The following is a 27681-nucleotide window of genomic DNA, read 5'->3' as shown; positions in this document are numbered from 1 at the left end:
GGAACTCAACAGAGCTTTCTAACTCTGGTTCGAGACTTCAAACGGAAATTACAGTTCATCAATTAAAGGAAACTTTACTAATACCATAAAACACAATCACTTGAGAAATATTTGATACTGAATATTATCCAACTTTATTTACTTTCTTACCAACAACACATCCATAGCTCCTATAGAAAGTCCACCGGAAGTAAAGAACTTCATGTAATTATAAAAAAAAATCCATTTTTTCTACGTAGGTCCTCTATTTATTTTATAATAATATGGCTAGTATTACGAAAATTATATAAGACGTAGTTATGTTATATAACAAGCCTAAACCCAACTTCTGTAGTCACGTATGATAAAATACGCAATGGTTTCTTTATTGCCAGAAAATACGAGTAATAGGACAGGACTTGGCACAAGAAGTATGCAAATTTGCCAACTGCATCAACGTGTTTTCACTTTCGCCTGCCCTACAATTAAAAGTGTGGATCGTAGTAATTGATGGCCATAAGTACTGTAGACGGCAAAGTGTTGTATTCTGCCAGCAGATACAGACGTCCGCGGGTCCCTGCAGCAGTCTCTCGAGGACATACTCAAACTGATGCTGAACGTGTGGTGTAAAGAGACGCTGGCTGTTAAGGTAGTCTCTGCCAGATCTAATGGTAAGCCTATGAATCACAATGCCAAGACTATGCCATTCAGTTGGCAGGCTTCATTCAAGCTAATTGACATCGGAGCACGATGACCTACGAGACCACGTGTCTAATTTAACTACATCATAAGTTTCTAAGTGGTCCTGAATGAATAAGAAAATAATTTTCTTTAAATTAATCTCTCATTTCCTCATTTAAAGAAATGTTATATTTATACGTAGTGTTCTGTTTTTTTTTTTTCCAGTTGCATATCTCGAAAAACAACACGTTTGCGAAAAGACAGTTTTGAATAAACGTTTCTTCGTTTGAAAGGGTAAAGTAATGACAATAATTATTTTTTATTTAGTGGAGGTTTTCTAGAGCATTTTAAGGTCAACTTGGTTTTTTAAAAGGGAATCCAAACTTTTTCATCAAAACTTATTTTTATAAACTATTTAATAAAATTAAAAATATTAGTACACGGTAATACTTTTAAAGATTGTAACTTAGATTTCTTTTCCTTATCTTAGTTGTCTTTATGTTCTGCGTTACGTTTAAAGTGCATTGCACCCATTTTTATGTTAAAGGTAAACAAAAGACAATCTGACCTGAGTTTATAGTATGTTTATGTTTATATTAAAGGTGAACAAAATAAGTCTGTATTATTACGATGTACCGAAGTACATGATATTTCCATGCAGAAATTCTGCGTCATCTTTTGATGAAGGATGGATGGAGTGGAGAAAAATTCTCTCCGGCACCGGGATTTGAACCTGGGTCTTCAAACTGAGAGGATTCAATCCGGCATCGAAATGGGAATCCGGTGTGGCTCAGTGGATAGAGCGTCAGCACGTAGAGCTGAAGACCCGGGTTCAAATCCCGGTGCCGCAGAGAATTTTTCTCCGCTTCACCCATCCTTCATCAAAAGAAGTCTAAGATACAATTTTTCAAAGTGTTACCGTGTAATAATGTTTCCAATATTGTTAAATATTTTATAAAATAAGGGTTTGACAACAAAATGTTTCAGAGAAAAGTTATTTAATTTTATACGTAATATCAGAATCCAATGCAAGAAGTCTGGGTTCCCATCTAAAAAAAAATAAAGTTGACCTTAATATGACATTGATAACCTCCGTTAAATCAAAAATAGTTAATGCCATTGTTTCTGTCCTTCAAATGAAGAAACGTTTATTCAACATTATATTTTCGCAAATGACTTGTTTTCGAAATAAGCACCTATACAGTTAAAAAAACACATTGTGCATTACTTTTACATAGTTTATTTTATTTTATGTGGGTTTTGTGTTTTTGTTCATATTTAGTAGGCATATCTATTAATCCATTGTTAGCTCGCCGCACTGGTTTTCTAGCCAGGTAGCCCAGTTTCGATCCCCAGCCTGATCGCGATTGAATTTGTGGTAGGCAAAGATGTTGCAGAGGGTACTCCCATTTCCGTCTTCATTCCACCAACACTCTCAGCTACCTCATTTCATACAATCATCTGTAATAGTTAGAAGTAAGCTGAGTTGAAAGCTTGGAGATAGTGCAAGTCTTTGATGCTGATAAAGAGTTTATTGTCTTGAAACTCCCGGATCTGGTGTTGGAAGATCTCGTCTGGGAATAGGTACTGGCCCTGTCAGGACTGAGGCAAGATGGCCCGCCTGTCAGATTCGAATTCACAAATGTCACCCAGGCCACCTACATTTGTTTGCAATTTTTCTTCACTTTCCGAATATACGTGTATACAAACTGAAAAAAAATGTAGGCCTACATTTCTTCTCAGACATGATTCCTAAAAGTATGACGAACAAAAAAGTATAACAACATTTTGTTCCCTTATGAACGATTTTAGAAAAATCATCGCATATATAGGGCGTACAATAGACCAGTGAGTGCTTAGATTCATGGAGCCATTCCTAGTCCAATCCTCGAAAAAGCCTCGAAAGACCTAGCTTAGCAGCTGGCCTTATACAAGGTGTTAAAAAAAGAAGGGTATAATATTTTGAGTGGAGGTAGTATTCATAAAAACAAGAGTAAAAAGTCTAATAAACACGAATTATAAATTGATATATTTAAAGAGACAAGGACTGTGAAATTGGTATTGGTATTCTCTAATAGGCTATGAGTTAAGGAAAAGAGTTCTCATATTTTGGGAGGAGGTAGCCCTAATATTCATAAAAACAAGTGTAAAAAATCTAACAAATTTGGGTCCTAAAATTAATATCTTTGAAGAAACAAGGACTGTGAAATTGATATTGTAACAACAGCATATCTTCTAATGTGAGCTCTTTACTCGTTTCTCGTTGCAATGCAGTAAACAAAAGAGTAAAAAGGCAGATATGACATACCCGAAAAGAAATTAGCCAAGAGCTTGCATTTGAAAGATATGCTGTTGTTAAAATATCAATTTGACAGTTCTTGTTTCTTCAAATATATTAATTTTTGGGCCTGTGTCAATTAGGCTTTTTTTTTTCTTTTTTTATGACTACTACTTCCTCGCAAAATATTATACCCATTTTTCTTAACACTCTATATAATGCCTCTACTGTGTGCCAGTGGAATAATAATAATAATAATAATAATAATAATAATAATAATAATAATAATAATAATATTTATTTATTCTGGCGAAGTTAAGGCCATTAGGCCTTCTTTTCCACTTAGCCAGAAAAAAAAGAAGCTGACACAGTTTGCAGTAATACAAGTTACTGATTACAAATTAATATTTGAAGAACACTAAAAAATTGATATAAGTTCCTGAGGGAGCCGGGTAGGGAGTTCCAGAAACAAATTGCTGATGCTGTGAAAGAGGAAGAATAGTGAACTGTTTTATGGCAAGGCATGGGTAATAAAGGGTCATTTTTTGAACGAGTACCCAGGCTGTGATATGAGGACAAGAAATTAAAAAGCACTGAGAGATAGTTAGGCGAAGAAATATTGATGATGCAATATAGGAAAATTAGTGAATATATATATCTTCGGTGTTGTAATCTTGTATCTATGCATATATTGCATATATGCCCCATTGGTGGAAGAATGAGAGCTGTAAATGGGACTATTCTAGAAAACCTGCACAAAGACTTGTATAGTGCAACCAAAAAGTAATACGTTATTGGAAGAAAATAAAATATAGTCCAGAGAATGAATATAAACTGAAGACATTCCCCTTCGCGCAACCCACATTATACCTTCGTTATCCTCTAAAGTACCTTCGAAGATTGCATCAGAAAGAAATTTCTTCCCCTCACAAGTTTGAATATGTACAACGCAGTGCACTAAAAATAACCAGCAGTACCAATTTGACTGAAAGGAACATGTGCAAACAACAGACATTTGGACGCAGCTTGAACTGACTTGTCATTTATAACAATTTCATGGCAATAGTAAGTGGAAGAGAGTGCTATGTATGACCTGTCTGGACTAAAATTTTGTGATGCACATTTAAGATTCAAGCAGTCGTAAATATATAGTTAAGAGTAGGACTAACCAGAATGTACTCTGAAACAGAAGTAAATTATGTCCAAAATCGCAAATAAACTACGTGGAGATGAAACTGCCTTCTTCAACACCAGTCTGGTTGCAACTCTGAACAGCTTTGTGTGAGTAGAAAATATGTGCCGAATATATACCTACCCCCCCTCTCTCTCTCTCTCTCTCTCTCTCTCTGAGGGCGGGAGGGAAACATCCCAAGCTCCGTGATCTGAGGTCTACTGTACGCCCCTGGGATGAGTTGCATGCTTACTGATCCCACCTATGCCGAACCGACCTAACTGCTAACACCCTGACGACCAGTCCCGCCATCCTTCCAAACCTGTGTACCATTCTACGTCAACAGCTTCCCCCTCAAACGGTCTGAGTTGTAAGCCCCCTCCCCCGTCTCAACGGTATGAGGTGTAAGCTCCTCTCCCGTCGAGAGGGGAGTGGGTTCCGCTGCTGCCACCAACTTCCACAACTTGACATATCTACAGAGGCCAGTCGAGAGAGTCAGCAGCTTCGGAGGGCTGCTGCAGGCACAATGTGAAAACCAGTAAGACAACCAGAAATTAAGAGGAAAGTATAATAAGGGAGGAAAGGAAGTGAAGAGAATGAATGGGGTTCCATATGCCTGATATAGTTACCTGATATTCATCCATAGGAGTGAGGGAAAAACCCCGAAAAAACCTCACTCATACACACTTTAGTACGTACATTTTAGTATTTCTGCAAATGACGATTGACTGCAATATTTTGCCTATGAAGATTAGTCTCGTGAAATGAGCGCGTTCGCGTTCAGTAATTGGTTAACAAATCTCAAGGCAAGCTCAGTTGCAATAAATTATACCACTTTTGTCATAAAAATCATTATATTTTCGTTATTCTTAATATGTACTTCTTAGTAAACGGTTATCCCCCCACACCAAGTTTCATGTCACTGAACCACATGCTTCAAAAGTTATTTAGTATTAGTATTAGTATTTATTTATTTAACCTGGTATAGATAAGGCCGTCAGGCCTTCTCTGCCCCTCTACCAGGGGATTACAACTATAATATGAACAATAGTTGATGCAGGACTTTTTACTAACCTGTATATTAAATTATTGTTCTTAAGCAATATTTCTTCGTAACTCCATTGCCTTTGGCTTGGATATCGAGATTTTAATATTGCAACCATTCGTTACTTGGCAGATTTCGTGAACAAGATTGGACATTGGGTAGGCCCTGGTAGGCTGTGATTAGATAGTCACCAAATAAAAATTCCAAATTCTCATAATGTCGTTTCTTTTACTAACCGAATAATAATTCATATCAAAAGAATCAGCAAATTTGATAAGAGTACGTTTAACCAACTTTTGAGGATGCAGCTGAAACCTTGATATTGGAAAAATGCCCTGATTGGCTGCAGTCTGAGAAGTGTGACCCACAAGAAGCGGTGCCAGCTGGCAAGCTCTCCTGCCTAGTGACTCACACATCTTCAAACCCCTCACAACATAAAACATGGAATTCCAGAGCTGTGTTATAAAGTCTAACTTTATAAGCCTATTTCCGGTTTTATTTGACAACTGGCAACGTTGCATTCCTAACACATGAGCTAATAGATTTTACAGGTGAAATTAGCTAACAGATCGAGCCAAAATTATTCAAATATTCTTAGGTATCATCGAGACGTGACACGATTCAACCTTGGCCACGTGGCACAGAGTTTGACTCATTCGTGTATCGGTATTTTCTTTTCTCTTCTTCAGCGTTTTCCCCTTATTTCTCTATTTTCATTTCCCAGTTACGTCTCATCTTTTCTCACTGTTCCCTTTTTCGTCATAAATAGACAGCGGAAAAAGTCAAATAAAAGTCGTGTTTACGGTTTACAAGTAATGTACGCATAGACTAAGGCATGAATTGTGCACGTAACCCAAGTAGGTTTTTTTTTAGTAGGTTATTTTACGACGCTTTATCAACAGCTTAGGTTATTTAGCGTCTGAATGAGATGAAGGTGATAATGCCGGTGAAATGAGTCCGGGGTCCAGCACCGAAAGTTACCCAGCATTTTCTCATATTGGGTTGAGGGAAAACCCCGGAAAAAACCTCAGCCAGGTAACTTGCCCCGACCGGGAATCGAACCCGGGCCACCTGGTTTCGCGGCCAGACGCGCTGACCGTTACTCCACAGGTGTGGACCCCAAGTAGGTACAACACGGTACCGTCCGCAGAGAGCACCATGCGAACATCGAAAACAACTCCACTCTGCGTTCTCAGTCAGTCCTCGTCCGTACGTAAACATATTCATTTGTGTTCAGTTTAATAGTGTTCTTCAAAAAATGTTGGTTACTTTGCAGTGTGTTCCATCAGACGTGCTTTGGTTGTTAATAAACAATTATAACAGCTAAGTGAACTAGAAATCAACGCTACTGACGTGTCATACTTTAAATATGTCCCAATCACATCATGTGACGTCGAAAGGAGTTTTTTACAATACAAACATTGTCTAGGAACTCGGAAAGACTTCACATTCAACAACTTTCGGAAATATGTTGTTGTGCATTGCAATGTGTATTTGCTTTGTATGTAGCCTATAAATTAACGTAAAAATATACTGCAATTTTATCATCAGAATTGTTCATTTGTTTCACATAAGTAGCTATGACAATATGCCATTACAATAGTTATATCAACGAGGAACCAATATTCAGTGATTATTCCGTGTGTCAATTTACATTTACCCCGGCCTGTAGGACTACCTGCACGCGCCTCTAGTGTACCTAGCTACCTACTGTGCTTACGTAAACAACAACCCTCTGACGAGACAAACTATAAATATCAATATTATTTTCATTCTTCTGTTCTTTTCTTCTCATAAACAATTTTCTTTTATTCTATCTACCATACTTCCTATCTTCGTCTTCCTCTCTTGTTCCTATTCTTATTTCAGTTTCTCCTCCCGTTTAGTCCTCTTCTTCCTTTTTTTTCCTTGTATTCTTCTCATTTTCTCCTATTCTTCATCCTCTTCTCTCCTCGTTTCTCATGTTCTTCTCTTCATTTTCTCCTCCTCTTCCTTTGTACAGAGTGTCTGAGTCAAGCCGTTCATAAATTGTTTTAGGCATCGCGAACAACACGATTAGAGTTGGACACACAATACTTTTTCGTCGTTGAAATTCTCTAATTCGCAGCGCTTGTATCTTAGTTTAAGTAACGATTGAGAACAACAAAAATAATAAACAGACATAGGTTCGGTGGACTAGTTGATACATTAATTCATACGATGCGTCTGAGTAAAGAAACAAATATTTATAATACGCGGATCTCTCGAGGATAGTTCATGGCTCATAGTGTGATGTGTTCGTATGAAAGTTTAGACTGCCTGAGAGAGTTCGATATTCGGTCCGTCCTTTCGTACTTTTTAATTTCGAACTTAGATTCCAGATGATTCTAGAATATTCTAATTAATACTACTTCAAAATGGAAATATGCAATTCACCGCAACATTATGCGAACCAGAATATTCCACAGCATTAGCTATAAAATTTCGAATTTTACAGTCGATAACACTTGCGGTTTGAATATCTGAAGCTCGTAACAGCAAAAGTGAAAGATAGCAAGAGAAGAATTAAGTTTATGATTTCCAGCAAGAAAATTACGTCGACATCGTTCAACTAAATGCGTGTTGTTAACGATCTCGTATGTCTTAGACCATATGATCTGTCATAGTCCGAATCCAACCTTTTTCTTGGTCTACCAAGGTTATGACGCTGTTTTTCTTTAAAGGTATGTTGCTTATTACTAATGAAACAAAACAAATAATTTAATTTGAAGGATTGTATATAACTTACATATTAAGAAAACGATGTTATATGAACTATAAGAAGAGTAAATGACTCGATAAAACATTTTTCAAGACAAGAATAAATGTTGGAAAGGAGAAAGAAAATAAACAATTAACAGATTGGCAGCAAGTGTTTAATCGCCACAATATAACTTCCCATCACTGATAGAGTATTCGAACTCGGGTCTCGATCCCCGCAAGCCAGCGCCTTGTAACTGAGCTATTAACTGGAGGTCATCTCTTTACCTAGTTTTGGATTGCCAGCGCTTCTCTGTCTCTTTGATTTAGTAATTTAATATTTGATTCGCCATTATTTCAAGAATATTATTACAATCATAATCATTACCATTATCATCGTAGTCATCACCATCAAAGAAAATCTTAGGATTCATAGGCCCTCTTTACCTTCGATTTATAGTCCGTATTTGTTTTTGTATTGTTTAAATTTTTATGCCGCTTGTCCTTGTTTTCTTCTTTTTTTTTTTCTTCATCATAATATCAATATAATATTTACCCCACTGGAGAATATTAATACTGTAATATAATTATTCTCCTGTTCGCGTTAGAGTGCTGAGATAGGATAACAAGGCTGTTACTATTTGGTAAGATATTGTTTTTAAAGCTATGATGCTTTTCATCATTTTACTGTTTTGTAATGGAGGTGACATAGTGGATATATTATATATTAATATATATCTAATGCTGGAATATTTTTAATGTTGAAATTAATATTATCACTTAAACACAAAACATTAAGATTTATCAACAATTTCAAACCCTGCTTGCACCTAATTCTGCAATTGCACTGTATATTTTCAGTTTCCTTAGTGTACTTTGCTTCGCAGTGTTTTTTTTTTTTTTTCTTAAGTTCATACTTATTTTGTAGTTGCCAACTTATGTTGGTGTTAGTGTATCATAAGTGTAAGATCTGTTTTTTAAACAACGAAGAAAAATAACTTTATGAAGAAGTATTTACAGTTCTGTAATATGACATTGCAGAGCCATTGCAAAGAATTACTTACAGTTCTCTTTTAATTTGTGCCCGAAAAATAACATACACGTGAGTGTATACACAGTGCGGTAATTGGAAAATGAAACTGATAGGTTATTATGAAGCATGAACTGGTAGTCATCTACCAGAAGTGAATATCAGTTCAAAGAGCAATTATTATTGTTCCTACTCTGCTACACTAAATGTCATTATATATTGTATTGCCGCCATTTGAAAACATAATGTGAGCCGAACTACAGCCTGTCTGTGTTTACACTTGTGCATATGCCTGTGTGTGTGCTTGCCGTGTGTGTTTTTTTAAGCAAGAATGAATCAAAGATCGAATATCAAACTTTATGCTCTGCTAGTCAGGAGTACCGTATCACGGAAACGTTTCCAATGATGCAGCAAGTGTACGAATTTAAGTCTCGTAGAACACTTATTTTTAGTGGTATAACACTTTCCGCCATGGAAGAGAATTAATGGAATGTAATGAACTTCCTGGTCCAATAATAACGATCTGAAAACCAGAGTTGATTGAGGATTGAGAAGAAACTGAAATAATCACCTATAACAGCGCTGGGCATGAGAGCGGCTCCGTTTAGTCGGTCAGAGCTGTTCTCGCTCCGCAAAGCACTTCAATTCCAAGTCGAGAACACTCACGCAGTGGCGGACTCACATTACAGCCACAGTCTAGTATATATAGTCACGAAGCTTGAGTTGTGAGGGTGCTAGGAACAATAGACTGTGCCGGTACTATTTCGCATTGTCTTTAATGAGGCGATATTAGCGATCCTAGTGGTTAGCAACTATTTATGGATGCATATTTACTACGTATTGAGCTTCGTGACTGTATATACTAAACTGTGTTACAACTACCTTCCCTTCATTAATATAACAAGAGCCACGGTAGTTCTATTCATTCAGTCTGCCAGTACATAACAATTTATAAGGATATTACGGCAATCCATTGTACAGTACAGACTTTATAACATTCTTATTAATTTAATAAAATAAACTTCGCTCTATGCACACATACAAATCATTAGAATTATTTACACAATCTATATGCCGCATAATGGTAGTAATAATATAAACATATGCAATAAAAAATTACAATCAGAAACACAAGAAGGAAATTAATAATAAACACACTCTTACACTTTTCTTTTGCATGAATAAACTATTGTAACAAAATCGTACTTCTGTCGTTCTGAAATAAAATATTTTCTATTGAAACAGAACTGTTTGAAATCAATAACCAAAGTAACTATGTGATCGTTTTCCGAGACTTATGAGGTCATTTCATTTGCAGAAGTCGTTCAATGTTTGGAACAAATTAATTAGCCATGTTCAATATCAAAATATGGTTTAGGTTTTCGTCTGACATACGGCTTCTCAGGCCGGTGCATCTTCAAAGTTCGTCATCCTACTGCACTGACATTGAGTGACGTACAGTATTCATGAGTCACAGCGCTCGGGAGAATTACTCTTTAAAATAAACAGCGCTCATTTCTCAGAATGACGTAACGTGCCCAGCCCTGACCTACAACTAATGCGCAAGCAACACTTCGAATGATTTCAGAATATATGTGCGCTAATAAGGAAATCATTCAACAAGTAATACATTCTGAATTCACTAAAGACTATCGACAACAGATCCGAAATCAGTGGTCGACAAAGATTACGTCACATGAAATACAGCCCGCAATACACAGCAAAGGAGAAAGCAGGAGGGGGAGAATGCCCAAACTGCTTAACTTGGAACGAACAAGTGATGGCTGAGGGGAGGGAGATCATGCCTTCCCTGTTGTATATTAAGGGGTTGACTCGCGAGTCAATAAATGCCAACCACTGTGCTAGGTAATTACTGCTGTTTACTAACTGGACACGTTGAAGTATTTGCTTTAAAGAGTTAGTCGCATATAACCTCAGTATCGAGAAGAGAGCAGTTAGTTCCTGTCGCATAACGACGCATCACATCATTGACCTCACATCATTAGAGAATTTTTGATTAGCAAAATGTCTGTGTGCCATCACATCCATCGTATTTACCGGACTCAGTACCATATAACTTATTTTTGTTCTCAAAAATACTGCTATTTTTATGGCGTAAACATAATTCAAAAGGCACTGAGAGCACTGAACAGAATTTCAGACACGTCTCCTCCATTCCTTCCAGTTGTTTTACATATTTTTAGAGTTGACAGTGGAGATCTGTTTTCCGCTGTAGACATGGCAGTTGTGGTGTTTCAGAGTGTGACAAGACAGTAGTTGTGCGCCGGGAATCGGGGGAGTTTGGGTTCCGGATACATGGCTCACGCCCAGTTGTTGTGTCCGCCATCGAACCTGACACACCAGCCGAGACATCGGGGCTCGAAGTCGGTGACATCATCATCAGCATCAACAATGTGAACGTCCTAGACGCATCCCACTCCGAGGTAGTCAAGATCGCACATGCAGGTACGTTACATATATTGAAAATAAGTCTCTTTCAGCTGAAATTGTTCCATATCATACTACGCAAGTTAAGGTATATTAACTGATTCATGAGCAAGCATCGGTTTACATTATAATGAGCCTTATTTCTTTGTTACACATTGCTACGCGTATGTATCAGGTTATTCAGTTACCATTCAGTGTCTCATTGTTAACTACACCATATTTCTTGATCTTAATACTTCATCTCTTTATTATACTTGGGAGATACTTCACGAAGCAGCTAGACGTAAAGGTAATAGTAACAGCGACTGACATTGAACGTTCCGACAGAAAGTAACAATCATGTTTACTTCCTGTTGTTATTATTATTATTATTATTATTATTATTATTATTATAAGATTGTAATTCTTTAATTCAAAATGAGCGAAGACTCATGTACCTGCTGTAGGTTTATTCATAGAATAAATTCAATGTAATGACATTGGATATGTAAAAACCGGTACAGCAAAGACTGGAAAAATGTTACAATTAATTTACTTAAACAACTTATTGAATTATGGAAGAATTATCGAAAACATACAGTATTCGTCTGATGTAGCTGCTAAAGCAAAAGAGGTTTGGATTATTTTGGTCAGAATATTGTACGAAATGGAAATATAAAAATTGGAAATTTAGTCTATCCTTTGAAGAGGTGGAAAAATTCAAATATCTTGGGACAACAGTAACAAATATAAATGACATTCGGGAAGAAATTAAACGCAGAATAAATATGGGAATTCATCTGACATAATAAATTATGAACATTAAATCCAGACGTCTGAGATGGTAGGGCATGTAGCACGTATGGCCCAATCCAGAAATGCATAGGCCTATAGAGTGTTAGTTGTGAGGCAGAAGGGAAAAATACCTTTGGGGAGGCCGAGACGTAGATGGGAGGACAATATCAAAATGGATTTGAGGGAGGTGAGATATGATTGTAGAGACTAGATTAATCTTACATAGGATAGAGACCGATGGTGGGCTTATGTGAGGGCGGCAATGAACCTCCGGGTTTCTTAAAAACCACAAGTAATAGTTATGCAACCCATAAGCCATCGCCGTCAGGTGGATGGACGAATTACGCCTAATAAATTTCCTGTGCGCTATAGCCCTCCATTGTCCATGGTTCGCATCATAATAGGGTAGTTTGTGTTGTGTTCGTCAGGTAATGTAGCTGCAACATAGAGTTTGAGCTCACTTTGATGTAAATGTGCGACACTACCTGGACACCATATATCCAAATCGATGGATTGGTAGACAGGGGATCTGTCCCGTGGCCACCACAGTCACCAGATCTTACAGCTCTTGACTATTTTCTGTACCGTTCTATGAAGAATGTGATGCATTCTACTGCTATAACATCAGAGGAGGACCTTATCACACGAATTCACGCAGCGACTGAAATACTGAGCACACAACCACACTTATTTGACCATGTGCGTGAATCTCTGCAACGCTGATGTATGCTCTGTAATTATGCAGAAGGTGAAAAGTTTGAACCTCTTTTGTAATTTACTACACGATGTGATACTCTTGTTGGATTTCTTAACGAAATTTGGAACACACACCCATCACCATATCCGAGTCATTCCTAAACTTCGGCGTTCCACAGCGCCCACACTATGCATTTCCGAAGAAGGGTTCTCGCTTGAAAAGAGATCAGTTTGCGGTGTCGGTGTTGTTTTATATCACCCTGTGAATGAATGGGCTTTCTTAACTTACTGAGCTTCTTGTACACTAAGCTACATATTTCCAATTAGTATGAGTAATATTGTGACATAGGCTATATTGTAGAAATCATCATCAAAGTTATTGCTTCAGATATTTCTGTAAAACCTTGTGCACGTGCCAGCAGGGTCAGACACTCTGGAGCTGGAGGTTGCTCGGACTTGTAACGTGTTGACACCGGTGGTGAGGGAACCAGGCGCGGGCAGTCCTTTGTACTCAGGGTACCTGTGGAAACTTGGTGGGATGAGCAACGGCGCAAAATGGGTGCAACGCTGGTTCTGCCTCAAGAGAGACAACTGCCTCTATTATTACAAGAATGATACGGTAAGCAGTTCTCAGTTTTATTAACATTATCATCTCTGTACGGCTATATAAATATTATAACCTACATAAATATTATCACGGATTGCAATACCAAACTTTAAACACCATCTGCAGAAAAACAACAGAATTGCTGCGGAAGTGAAGCATCCTGTTTTTTACTTTCTCAGTACTGTACGAGTTTTTCAGTTCATTGATGTCTTACACGTTCCTCTATCATAGTTACTTTAAACTAAATAAGTTAAATTTTGTATTCTTTTTGACTTACAATGTACAGTTGTCAAAAGAAAAAGTGGCCGCTCTCCAGAAGCAAAGTTCCCTTCGGGTATCTTCGCTACAGTTCGGACCCAGGCGATGTTACATGTTGTTATATCACGTTGCCTGATATCTACAGTTATAATAATTAAAGTATTATTTGTGTTATTTGATAGCGTAATGGTAGCGTTCTGTACTCTTATTCGTGAGGTCCTGCGTCCGAATACAACCTCGTGCTCTTTATGTTATTTTCTTCTTTTGTTTTAAGAGAGAGATATAAAATATACATAATTGCTCCTTTCCCTTTTATAATTATTTCAGTAATTAACATCAGGTTCATAAATGTATTATGCCTTGCCTTTATCATTACTTATTATGACATTATGGCTGCAAATGAAAAGAAAAAAAATATTTTATTCTCAACAAAAATATCTTTCGTGGCATAAATAAAAGAAACTTACTGGCGTTGCCTTAGAACATTCAAACAATTAATCGTTCAAAAAACAAAACAAAAAGCTACGATTCAATATATTTAATCTATCTTTACCACATCTCAATCACATCTTGCATTCGATTATTTTTACAACGCTTTATCAACATCTTGGTTGTTTAGCGTCTGAATGAGATGACGGTAATAATGCCGGTGAAATGAGTCCGGGGTCCAGCACCGAAAGTTACCCAGCATTCTTGCAGTCGAGTGGGCATGGAATCGACTAGAGTCTTTTCAAATAACTACTATACTCAGCCACGACAATCCAAGCATCCTGGACATACACAAGCGATCTGTCCATGGGCAGGTCTTTCACTGCAAACCCAGCATTTTCCTATCTTTCCTATTTTCTGCATTCCTCTTAGTCTCCGCACATGATCCACATATGTCGTCTATTATTTGATATCTTCTTCTGCCTCGAACTCTTCTCCCGTTCACCATTCCTTCCAGTGCAACTCTCAGTAGGCAGTTTCTTCACAACCAGTGACCCAACCAATTCCTTTTTCTCTTTCTAATCAGTTTCACCATCATACTTTCTTCATCCACTTTTTCCAACACAACTTCATTTCTTACTGTCTGTTCACTTCACACGTTCCATTTTTCTCCACATCCACATTTCAAATGCTTCTATATGTTTCTCTTCATTTCATCGTAATGTCCATGTTTTTTCCCCATACAGCGCCACACAAAACACTTCACTAGTCTGTTCCTTAGTTCTTTTTCCAGAGGTCGCAGAAGATGCTTCTTTTTCTGTTAAAAGCTTCCTTTGCTAATGTTTGCAGTTCTTCTTGGGAAAGATAAATGCGTTAACTTCCCGTTGCTTTCTGCACACCACTGTCCCTTTCGAATCTTAATAGATTCTAGGGGGCCCAAGAGTGGCGGTGAAGAGAGTGGATTTTACTAATTGGGCCCTCCGGACTTCAACGAAATTCACCGCAAGGGTTAAATATTAGTTCTATCAGGATTTTTGACCAGATTAGATACCGGGAAATCCCAATTAGCCTTTGTCCCCCGCATCCTGGACGAACTTCTACAAATCATCAGAAAATCTTGGAGGGGAATTGGGCCAATTTTTCCGCAAATGTTTCTTTATTTGTGCCCTCGTAGTTCAGTCGGAAGAACGTCAGAATTTTGATGTAAACGTCTGAGGTTCAATTCCTCGTCACTCCTTTTCATTTCATCGTGTTTGAAGATAATATAATGTAATAATGTAAAAAGAGAAAACTAACACCAGTATTATGCAACTGTATTGTTCCAAACGTAATATTAAATTTATGTTATTTATGTCGCTAAAGAACGATAACAGAATATAAATGATAAATTGAATATTATTTATATCGCTAACAACGATAACAGAATATAAATAACTTCAGTATTATTTATACAGGATCACTAAAGAACGATAACATAATATAAATGATAAATATCGGTTTGTTTAATTAATATAAGATACATATAATTAATTATTTAAATAAAATTACCTATTTTACAAAGAAAAATGGTTATTTATATTACAATAATTTCTTATATAAATTCAGAGTATTTATATCGCGAAAGAACGATTAAAAAATAAATTGAAAACTTGAACAAGGCCCGAACTCCCAACCTTTCAATCATTAAGCGAGCACTCTACCGCTGGTCTACGAGACGCAGATATGAAATAATTCCATAGTTCCGGAACTGCTTCTACAAGGACATGCATCGTGTAACATCGCCGTGACCCGAAGTGGACTTAGAAAATTTTCGCTGTTCACGAGTGCGGCCACTTTTTTTTTTTTTTTTTTTTTTTGACAACTGTACATATAATCTCACTATGTACTGTTAATTCCCATAAATATTTGCATCACTTTAAATTCTGAGTGTCCTAAAAAAGCATTATAATTATTATTACAAAAACAAATGGTTATGTGATCCTAGGCAAATAACCATTATGAAGAACCGAATAACAATCAACAATACTTGCCCTTTCACATTAAACTGTTTTCGTCACTTGCAAAAATTTCAATTTACGAGTAACCGATCAAAAAAGATTCATACAAACAGTCGACCTGGTTGGCGAGTTGGTATAGCGCTGGTTTTCTACGCCCAAGGTTCCGGGTTCGATTCCGGGCCAGGTCGATGGCATTTAAGTGTGCTTAAATGCGACAGGCTCATGTCAGTAGATTTACTGGCATGTAAAAGAATTCCTGCGAGACAAAATTCCGGCACATCCGGCGACGCTGATATAACCTCTGCAGTTGCTAGCGTCGTTAAATAAAACATAACATTTTTTAACATTTTTCATACAAACTGACCAATGAACAAGCTAAATGAGAGATACCGGTAGATACTTCAGCTGACTAATTTTGGAAGAGGATCATGATATACGACAAAAAATAATGAATCCAAACAAAACAGTAGTTGTTAACCAGTTTGGGCAGGAAATTACGGTGTGTGTATAATAAAATTTTGAAAATGTAGTTAATTTCGAACTTACTCTGGATGGTCGAACCGTCGATAACAAGCAGATCGTGTACGTAATCATTATCCGTTTTTATACAACCGAAAGCTATTTTTTTACTACCATGACAACATTCCAGTCCATCGATCATGTTTGCTACAAGCCGAGATTCAAGAACTAGAAGGCATTGAGATTTGACTGCATCCAGCTTATAAACCCAACTTTATCATTTTATCCTTTCCGAAAGGAACTATCCTAAGGATCTGTATCATCCTTGAAACTTCATCACTTTAGCCCGGGTTTGAACTCGCGAATCTTGGATGCAATGCACATATAATAAGTAAGTCTCCGAGAACGATAACTTGTTCAACTGCCTTATTACTAAAAATAATTTATCTGAATGCCATTTATGTCTTTTTCATGACTACAATGTTACTACTTGTTTATGCAGGAAAGCCAGCCACTTGGAGCACTGATGCTAGTGAACTACAATGTTTCTCGAACGCCTGATAGCGGGCGCCTATACAGCTTCCTGCTAGATAAGACAGGTGCTGCAGGACTCCATTTGGCAGCCGATGATGAGGAGTCAGCAATGCGGTGGCTTGCAGTTATCAGTCATTCCATAGAGAGAAATGCTCAGGTCAGAGGACAAAATTGTTACCATCTGCTATTACTTTTATCTACATAATTACTCAAACTAAACAAGCTTTTTTATCAACATAATTAATGAATTTTTACAAACTACTACATTCCTTCACTATTTCCTAATAGTAAACTTTGTAAAATTGCAGGAGATATCTTTAAATGTGTTTTAAATGCTGACGAGGCTTAACCGGATAGTGGGAATTCATACATTTTGTAGTTGTTTTTGTCAATTAATGCTATCAATAAAAACTATTCTCCCCAGTAGACACAATTCTAGCGAAACTGGGTTTGTTACACATCAGTAGAGGTCTCATTTTTTGGTGAAATAAAACTCCTAATTTCGACGCTATATATGCATCTATTTCAGTGGGTATTTCGCGAAATAAATAGCCATGTTACTGCATATTTCGCATTATCAAATTGTATTTATGATAACTGTTTGCTTAAAATTTTACATACCTGTACACAATAAACACAATACCGGTACAACATTCTCAGCATTCAAATATATCGCCAAAAAGCACACACTTAGCATAGTTTCAACATTATCTGCATGAAGGGTTGTGCGGCAGTCGATAAGTATTATGATGTGTTCAGGTTATAAAATCAGAATGTCAAACACAAAGAAAGCCAACAGATATGAATGCTACCAAACAACAGAAAAATTAATTAAATCATAGCAGTTTGCGACATACAAGCATTTATGAATGAACATTTCGATATCACTCTCCTTTCTCATCTTACTCTTATCTTTTTTTCAGATCATTTCATGCTGTAAAAAAATATGGTTTCAGGGTAAGGTGTACGAGCTGTGGTGATGCAGGGTGGAGATGACCTGCCAAACTACCTCTTCTCTATAACACATTCACGACTGTGCACCGATGCCAGACGGAGACGCTCACTGGGCGATACCCGCTGGCATCAGGGTGTTCATGGTACTAGACGAAGGACGCTTTGCGGCGAGACTTGTTAGAATCCGAGGGATGTTGTGGTGCCAGTCGGAGGCTGTCGAAGTGGCATTCCACTGACATTTGGGGATGGTCTTTGGTATCTGGTGATAGTTGTAGACCTGCCTGAGTTATCTCGGGCAGTGTCTCTGACGCTGAAAAGTCACCCTTTCATGTATGGTTTCCCCATTCATGTCGCCCTTACCTTCAGGGTGTTGTATGCATGAAGGATCTACCTAAATGGCCTACATGCAGAAGGACTGTCGTCTGTTCCCTCAGTACACAAACACGCATTATTTTTTCATTGTACGAAGTATAAAGAAAATAGTGATTCCGAAAAATATTTACAGTGAATTCCAGTGAACTTTCCCGGTGTCCTTGCTGCTTGCATCTGTGAACTCATGGCGCTTCGGCAGATTAAAACTTGCATACTATGTAGGTCTCGCAAGCAGGGAGTACCGACAGAAGGAATGCGAATGAAACAATGCGATAAGGAATAGCGGGCGACATAAAAGGTCACGAGATTGCTTGAATGATATTCAAGAGTACAGTCGGAAGAGAAATGACATCGATAGAATCAGTCTTGCGTTGTGATAGTTACATTACGACTTTAGTTTGTTCCATTGCATGTGAATACGTGTCTTGTATCGCACGGTATTATTTAATTCATAAACATATGTTGCATGCTTAATTAGCTTCGAATTTTTCTCTTGCTACGTTCTTTATTTTCAGCGATGTCCTCATTTTTTTATCTTCTTGGAAGAGACAGTACTTCCTTCGACCCGCACTTCTCGCTCGCTCTGCGTGTCTGCATACACACATCAAAACAGACAGCAACGCCACCATTGCTTTTCGGTAATCGTTCCTTGCGCGAGCTATATACGGTACTGTATTAATAACATTCGGTACTCACCCTTCTAACAGGTGATGGAAGTGTTGCCCATCTTGTGTGATAAGTTACTGATTGATATTTATTTCCAACAGCTTACTTCGGTCGTGATGGCCCTTCACATTACCGTACTTTATTCGGTGCCACCACTCCCCCCTGTGTGATATATATAATTCACATCTAACAGAACCTGTTTCATTAAGCTTATTCACCAAATTTAGTATTGTATTGGGTGTTCGGGGAATTCACGTCTAAAGATTTCCCTTGTTCTGCCTCACTATTTCGTTTTCAGTATGTATGTTTTTAAAATGTGTACATGTTCACGCACTGAATCTGTAACCATTGCAAAATACAACACAACGTAAAAAACTGTACTTATTCTTAGCTGAGTCACTGCATGCCTCCTTTACTGTCGGCTGTCAAGGACAGACTACAGACAGACACAGCTAATTTCGGAAGATGAGAATTTACCAAACATACAGCCTTTACATTGCGATCTCTTTCTCTTTTCATTCTCTCTCTCTTGGCACGTATACAGAAAGAGCCAATGCCTGAAAGATAACATAAAACACCAGTGAGGAGTGATGAAATTAGCTAAGCATTAGGGGGATTCACCAGCCATGCAGATAAGAGGGGACGAACTCGTGAGAATAGTCGAATCGGCATATTTAGTGGTTAGACAGAAAACAGCTATGTCCAATTTTGAAAACCTACATATGGAAAAAGAAATCTTGTGACTGAACAAGGGAATTTTAAACATAAATTCTCTGGCCGTATATTTCCGTGTAAAAAAAAGTACAAAATTTAGTGAATAGATCACATATTCATTTTGAATGAGGTCTCGCCCACCTCATTGAATACTACACGGCTATTATGAAATAGCCAATATGTATTATTACTATTTAATACGAGAAAAAATCGTACCGGCACCGAGAATCGAACCCAGTTAGCAGTTGTCACGAACTGATGTTGAATATGGCCACAAAGTCATTTAAATATGCGCTCTTGCACATATGACTTGTATCGTCTCAAAATGCAGGTAGTAAGGCCGTAAAAGCATTACGAGAGGGGTTCGGCCGGCGCCGTGGATCGTGTCCTGGCATAGCTCAGTTGGAAAGAGCACTCAGCGCGCAGAGCTGAGAGGACCTGGGTTCGATTCCCGGTGCCGGTACGAATTTTTCTCGTATTATTTAGTGAATAGGTTTAATGAATTCTCTGAAGAATAATGTGATGTGAATTATAGATCACACAAGATGAATAATAATTCAAGCAGCTACTATGAGGAGGGTGAGTAGGCCTACTGAATGTTATTAATATAACATTAGTACGTTTTAATCCAATGAAGCGCCGTGAGTTTATGGCTGCGAGGAGTGGCAGTATTGAGAGGGACCTGTTACTGGTCGGCCAACGTAAACACTGGGAACTTTCGCTGGGACTCACTGTATATCGATATTAAACAAAAAAAAAGTACGTTTTTAACATCTCTGATACAGAAGATGTGGTTTTTAGCATTACCGGTATTTGTTTTTTGTCCGTCTGTGTTAGTTTGTTACCAGATTGTAGGCTACTTTTTTTTGGTATCTCTACGTTTTTTCTGCCGCATAATAAACTGTTATTTTATACAGCAGTGTCAACAGGGAATCTTTGGTGGGCTACTACCTAAACAGCGTTAACTGTGTCCGCTCTTCCATCTCCCTCTCACCCCAATCCACAGAAAAAGTTAAATGTGAAACAATCATTGTAAACCCAGTTTATTTATTGTTATATTTAGCTGTAAACTATTTCTTAGAAATTATTTCACAGCTTCTCTTATCAATGTGCACGAAACAACAATGTTTATGTTATAATTTGTTAAATATTCTTTAAATTTTACCTATAACTAGTTTATTTACCTTTCGCGCTAAGATGGCATGGAAGTGGAAAACGAATCGTATGCCAATACATTAGAAATACTGTATGTGACTTGACCAGTATTAATCCATTCCCATAACAATTCAACAGTGTGGGACACAAGGAAGGAGGGTTTGTTCATCTTGTATAAATTCTGCCCACTTGAATGCTCCTCACAATACAAGTGTTATTTCCTTATTGGCTTTAGGTCATTTAAAATTCAACTTTGTTAGCAAAGAAGGAACTGCTATGTCAGAATTTGAAGTTTCGTATCTGCGAAAAAAAGTAGGGCCTACCTTACCTAACTTATCAATGTTTTGTTTCAGTATAGTACTATTTTCTACTGCAAGAATATGAGCAATTTTTGTGTTTCAAGTAATTTAATCTATAATATCATATTGGTTTTCAAATAATATCGCTGCTACTTAAGTCATACATTGGTAAAATGTATAGGCCTATACATTTCTAAATTGCTTCATATATCTTATGAAAATGATTTATACTGTATTTGGTTTCGTAGTGCATTCTTATGTCGGAATTCTTGATTGTAATAACAGTTTACTATACTAACAGATCAAGCATACTGGTTTGGCTCCAGAACCTAGAGTAGGTAAAGTAAACAAATTCAGTCCAATTTGTTTTCTCAGTCAATCTTTCTCCTTTTACCGTCCACTGTGCACAACATCAAAGGACATTGAGTACAAAAATATCATATCTGTTCGCTAAAAACACTATAAGTAGGGACAACCGATTTTCGCGAATGATTTTTGTCACGAATTTCTGCTAATTGAGTTAGAGTTAAAATTCTCATAGATATGAACGAGACTCGTTCTGTAGTCACGGTTTACAATCGAAATTTGTCGCGAATTTTGCTCTTTTTTTTTTCTTCTTCAGATTTTTTGCGAATTCGGCAATTTTTTGCGTTAAGTGCAATTTCTTTTACAAATATTACTTATGAGTACAGTCATTAGTCACGAAATTCCATTATTTTATTTTCGACAGTGAAAACATTAAAAATAAATACAATGGGTTTGTCTCATGTTTTATCATGTGCAAAGCATGGTTGCTCAGTTGTGAAAAATGAAAATCTGTGTGTTGCTCATGCACTATGTTTAGGTTCGTTACACACTAATACAATAAGAAAAAATATGTAAAAAATATATTTTATCACATTTCCAGCAAGAGTACTCAACAAAGATTAAGGAATAATGTATTTTGATAATTTGGCAGACAAGAGGCCTGTCGTGGTGTGCAAATGAACATAGGTCTAATGTTTTTGATATTCATGTGACATTTTTCTCCATTTTAGTGTGTAACCAGCCTGAATAATACCAGGGAAGGTTGTGAGGGAACGATTGTTTTATTGCCGATTTTTAGAGTGATTTTCATGTTTAAATTCGAACTTTTTCTTCACTATTTACATGTCTAATATCGATACCATATTTTTCATTATTTACATATTTAAATAACGATTTTTTTTCACGACTTACATATTTTAAATAACCACGTTTATCATAAATTACAGTAGCTTTATTTACCGACTTTGATGTATTTTATCCACGATAATTTTATCTTTGTCTGCTAAAACATGAAAGTGAACCCAAATTTTCTTTTTTACTCATGGGCTGGATTTGGGTATGCCAAATAATTCTCCAGTTTTAAACCTTTCATGAAGTATATAATATACTGGTACTATTGGTTTATAACAGACTATGCTGCCTTCCGATTCCCAATCTCCATAGGTCTTCCTCGATTTCTCTTGTACAGGTATGCATTTTGTTCTCTCTGCAACTCATTCTTGGTCTCCCTCGGTTTCTTAATCCTGGTCGTATCAAGTTACATACCAGTACTTGCTTTGGTAACCTTTCGTTCCCCATTCTTTGGACATGACCATACCAGATATATTTTTTTATTCTTATATTATCTGTTAGTGTGTGTGTATTACGCCTATTATTTCCCTAATTCGTTCATTTGTAATTTCATTGTTTCTCTTCTGGATTTTCCTGCAACTCGTTTCCAGAATTCCATTCCTGTGACAAGCAATGCTTTTTCAGAGGCCAAACTTCAGATCTTATGTTATTTTAGCTCATGTATTATATATATATATATATATATATATATGAGCAGATTAATATTAATAATAAATAAGCAAAACATTATTATTATTATTATTATTATTATTATTATTATTATTATTATTATTATTATTTCAAGTACAGGCATATTTTTCTTAAATCATAAACCATAATGCTTTCCCCCTACTTAATGTCCGCACAATCTATTCAGAAACTACAAGGATAGGTATACAGGATAAACTGTAAGTAATGTCATTAATTTTAGTGGGTTATTCTTTGAAATATTTCAAACAAAAAAGTTTAATACAATTTTGCTCTTTTTTTTTTCCTAGATAAAAATTGTTTTATATGAAACATTTCATAGTGTATTTTGGGAAAGCCATTGATTGAATTTCCAATATGCTCAGTCAATTTATGAGAGCAGTGAATTATGACAATAAATGATTGAAAGAATTTTAGTTTTGTCCTTTAAATATACAGAAATTTGATCCAAACAAATGTAACACTTTAAAATTCCTTTTCAGAACTATAAGTTACCGTACCTTTGTTCGGACCAAATTTCTGCGTATTTGAAGAACAAAACTAAAATTCTTTCAATAATTTATTATCATAATACACTGATCTCTTAAACTGACAGCATTTTGCGAATTCAATCAATAGCTTTACCAAAACACGCTATGAAATGTTTAATATAAAACTATTTTTATCTCGAAAAGAAAGCAAAAACGAGCAAAATAGTATTAAGTTTTTTTTGGTTTGAAATATCTCAAAGAACGACCCCTTGAAATTAATGGCATTGCATACAGTTCACCCTGTGTAGTGTATGTTCCCAATTCGAGACTCCTGTACTGTTGTCTTATAGGGCAATCTATTCTGTTTTTCTGTGTTCTGATTTGTAATCTTGGCATATTTTCAGGTGGATCAGTGGCTTGATATCAGCAACAGAAACTTGAAGCTGGCTGCAAGTGCCGTTCAGCAGCCAGACTGTTTTGGCTACCTCATGAAACTCGGTCACAAGTGGAAGGCATGGAAACGGCGGTACTGTGTGCTCAAAGATGCGTGTCTCTACTTCTATCAGGACGGCAACTCGGATGGAGCGCTCGGTCAGTAATACATTATTATTTCCCATTCATAAATATTTATTGTAGGCATTCTTCATATTGATAGTATAACAAAATAAATTACATGTTACCATAACTACTGTATTCTTCAGTAGCTATTAATATCTGTAACATGATTTATATAGAGTTGTCTATTTATTATTATTATTAATATTATTATTATTATTATTATTATTAATTATTATTATTAATTACTATTATTATTATCATTATCATCATCATGTCCTTCACATGTTAGACCCTAGTGGATCCGTTACAGTCTTATGCAACGAGTTAGATACTATAGAGAGGACAAAGACCTCAGAAAGTTGAAGACAATTGAACATTGGTCCGCCATGTTTCGGTTAGTCAGAACAAAGGGGCGTGGCTCGGATGTTGTAGGAAATGACTGATGAAGTTAGTATTATTGTGAATTGAGTTACATATTAAGACTATGTTAATAAGTAAAAAGTAAAATACACACAAAACTTTACGTTTTATAACAGCTGTAGGCCTATGTTTTATTAGTTTCACTAAATATAGCCCAGATATTAAATGACAAGCTATACTCGATGCAACCAAAGCAAAGCACCTAAAGACGATGAATTTAATCGGCAGAAGAAAAATAAATAATTTCTTGACTTCGTCACAAATTTAATTACCTTACAGCCAATCTAACCTAATATGAAATTATGTAATTCAGTGCTCACCAGGTGATATCAAGAGAGACGACGTATGTAACTAATAGGAGTAAAATATAGGAAAGGTAGTGGCGAAAATTAAAAAAAAAATATCCAGTAATTAAGTTATTGAGAAAAATTCATTTCAAATTGGAATTAACACAGAGAACTTTTGAAAACTGAAATTATTAAAACTACAAATAATCTCTTGGCATGCAACATAATAATTAAAGAATGGCACTAATAGAAAGTTACTCATGATCATAACTCACCACATTTATTGAAACGATAAGATACTTCCGATTAACATTGTTATCAGAAACAACAGGAGCCACAGCTAGGTACACTTCTTTTCGCGTGATGGAGACATCATGTAGTCTAATATAGTTTGAAACAAATATTGTCGCGTGATGGAGACATCGTGTAGTCTAATATAATTTGAAACAAGCATTGATCTCAAACGTGTCTCGCAACTAAGCAGAGGCTTTTGCAGAATAAAACTGTTCTTACATTTCGAATAATTATGACAAATTGTGTGTGATGCAAGTGCTAACTTTCCTCTTTGGTAACAAAAAGAGTCCTACGCATTAATAAAAAGAAAATTGGAGTAGGCCCTATAAACACAATAAATACCGTACTAAACTCTTGATGGTACAAACTTATTAATACAGATACTTCGCTTATGCTCAGTCCGTCTTATCTTATAATTCTCTGCGGCAATGGTACCTCTATTGAGAGGGTTTAATTATCCAGCAACGAATATTATGATTTACGGTACATTTCATTTAAATCCGAGGGAATGAGACATTTTTGGGGATTTTAATGTCTAAATTATTACTTTTTCATTTATGAATCAGCTTTTTACAAAACCTATAGCGAAATGTTTAAATTAGATATCGATGTATCTGAAAAATATAATACATGTACCAACTCGTTACCTTTGATAAGCACTCCTTGCGGAGGCTGGCGGTACTATAGACCGCCATGTTTTTTAGGGAACGATCCATAGTACTGTTGGCCTCCGCAGGGAGCGCTTATCAGAGGTCTTTAGCCTCTCTATAGTATCTAACTCGTTGGTCTTATGCCAGCATTTTCGTGGTCTTCTCAAATTTCTACTTCCTCTTGGTACATAGGAAAAATTTGTTTTGGTCATCTAGTGCGAACCATCCTTTCGAAATGTTTCTTCCACTGAAGTCTATATTATTAGACAAAATGAACTATAAGATCTATATTTAGTTATTTCTGTATGTCTTCATTTTTATGATGCTCGAGCAATAAGCATCCCGCTATCCGTCTCATTATTATTATTATTATTATTATTATTATTATTATTATTATTATTAAATACCTTTCCTAAAAAGGGATAGCTTAGAAGACAAGGTATACTATTTACAAAAGAAATTTTGGATAGTTCATATCACAGTCTAATAGATACAGTCACGCAACTCATACGTAGAAAATATGCCAACATTTGACAGCTGGCGCGACAGTAGCCCTCTAGCGGCAGGCAAGTTAAAAGTGTGCACACTACATAATGATAACACATCAGAAAACGGGTTTTGCGTAATTTATTTTATATTTTTATGCTATACAATAAGTGTACATGGTTCTTACTAATTCTACTTTAGAATTTCACACGCAGTTAATCTACAAGTTTCAGAAGCTGGGAATAAACGTAATTCTTTCTGCTCCTTACAACTGAATCATGGCCCTGATAACGTATCATGGTTTGAAATAATATAATTGTTTGTACGTGGACGGTTAATTCAGTTCATTCCTAAATATATTTATAAACCATTGGAACTCTATATTTCCTGTGAGAAGAGTCAAAATTGTAGGGATATCTCGTAGGGTACATCGCGTGGTGAACTCCTCTCCCTATTTCCTGAGAAATTAACTATTTTCCATAACGCAAATTGGGGTAAACTCGGCCGCTGAGGTAAACTTAAAAATAAACACGGGGAAATTTTAAACCTTAATTTGACAGACATTGATTCATAAAGTTCATTATTTTTCAATTTTTTTAAATTATTATTTTGAGTCGCTAATAGTGCTGATATTATGGTTTAAATTTTTATGGAACGTTTACCGCATTTTACATTACATTTCTAGTTTTCACACATAAGCTTAATTTTAACTTACCCTACCTATATAATACGTAATTTACATGCACTTACTGTTATTATGACGTAGGTGAGAACAAATGAATACACAACTTTGTTGAAAAACTTGTAACTTCAATTAACTCAGAAAATGTAGGTCTAATTTTATTTTCAGAGCAGAAGTGGTGTAAGGCAAAAATGGGTAATGAGGGTTAAAGTAAATATTCTGTAAAATACAGCGCAAAGCAGCAGTTAATATTGAATTTATTTAAACTATTAGTAGTCAGTGAATAGCACGAAGGATATATTAATTGCTACTTTGCGCTGTATTTTACATAATTTTTACTTTAAACCTCATTACCTAATTTTGACTTATACCACTTCTGCTCTGAACGGCTTAATCACTGGTAATGTAAAATCAACACCAATAACAGTAATGCAAATTATTACAGAAAAGATTGCTTTTTATATTAAATTAAAAAAGGCTCTTTTATTTCTTGAGAACTGAATACGTCTGCCACATGAATCTACACCAACACATCAGAAATTTATCGACACAGTCTGGATTTATTCAAGAAGTGAATATTTTGCAAAAGAATTATAATACGCCATGAATTCTTGAAAAAATTAACACCATAATCCCTACTTGAATGCAATATAACATTCAACTTTTGAAAAATATAAAGAAAAAAACACGAATACAAAAATTATGGAATTACTTGCATTAAAAAC

The 27681-nt window shown here is 36.2% G+C and overlaps 1 protein-coding gene and 1 long non-coding RNA gene across 10 annotated transcripts in view; one reads left to right on the top strand and one right to left on the bottom strand.

The window, feature by feature from the left end:
* LOC138712112 (uncharacterized) overlaps window positions 1-27681 on the bottom strand; it is a 104623-nt gene that overhangs the window by 45599 nt on the left and 31343 nt on the right. The window lies entirely within an intron of this gene.
* Window positions 1-27681, top strand: part of LOC138712107 (filaggrin) — an 858710-nt gene that overhangs the window by 822404 nt on the left and 8625 nt on the right. For 8 of the 9 annotated variants that reach the window (XM_069843515.1, XM_069843516.1, XM_069843514.1 and 5 more), the window contains 4 exons: window positions 11162-11368; window positions 13240-13439; window positions 17073-17261; window positions 23984-24170. In XM_069843515.1, coding sequence (XP_069699616.1) covers window positions 11162-11368; window positions 13240-13439; window positions 17073-17261; window positions 23984-24170 — 783 coding nt within the window. The remainder of the gene's footprint in view (window positions 1-11161; window positions 11369-13239; window positions 13440-17072; window positions 17262-23983; window positions 24171-27681) is intronic. The other variant, XM_069843513.1, reaches the window with a different exon arrangement.

Source organism: Periplaneta americana, chromosome 13 (genome assembly GCF_040183065.1).
Source record: "Periplaneta americana isolate PAMFEO1 chromosome 13, P.americana_PAMFEO1_priV1, whole genome shotgun sequence".
Taxonomy (NCBI): Eukaryota; Metazoa; Arthropoda; class Insecta; order Blattodea; family Blattidae; genus Periplaneta; species Periplaneta americana.
Note: the sequence above shows the minus strand (reverse complement) of the source record. Positions and strands in the feature narration are given on the sequence as shown.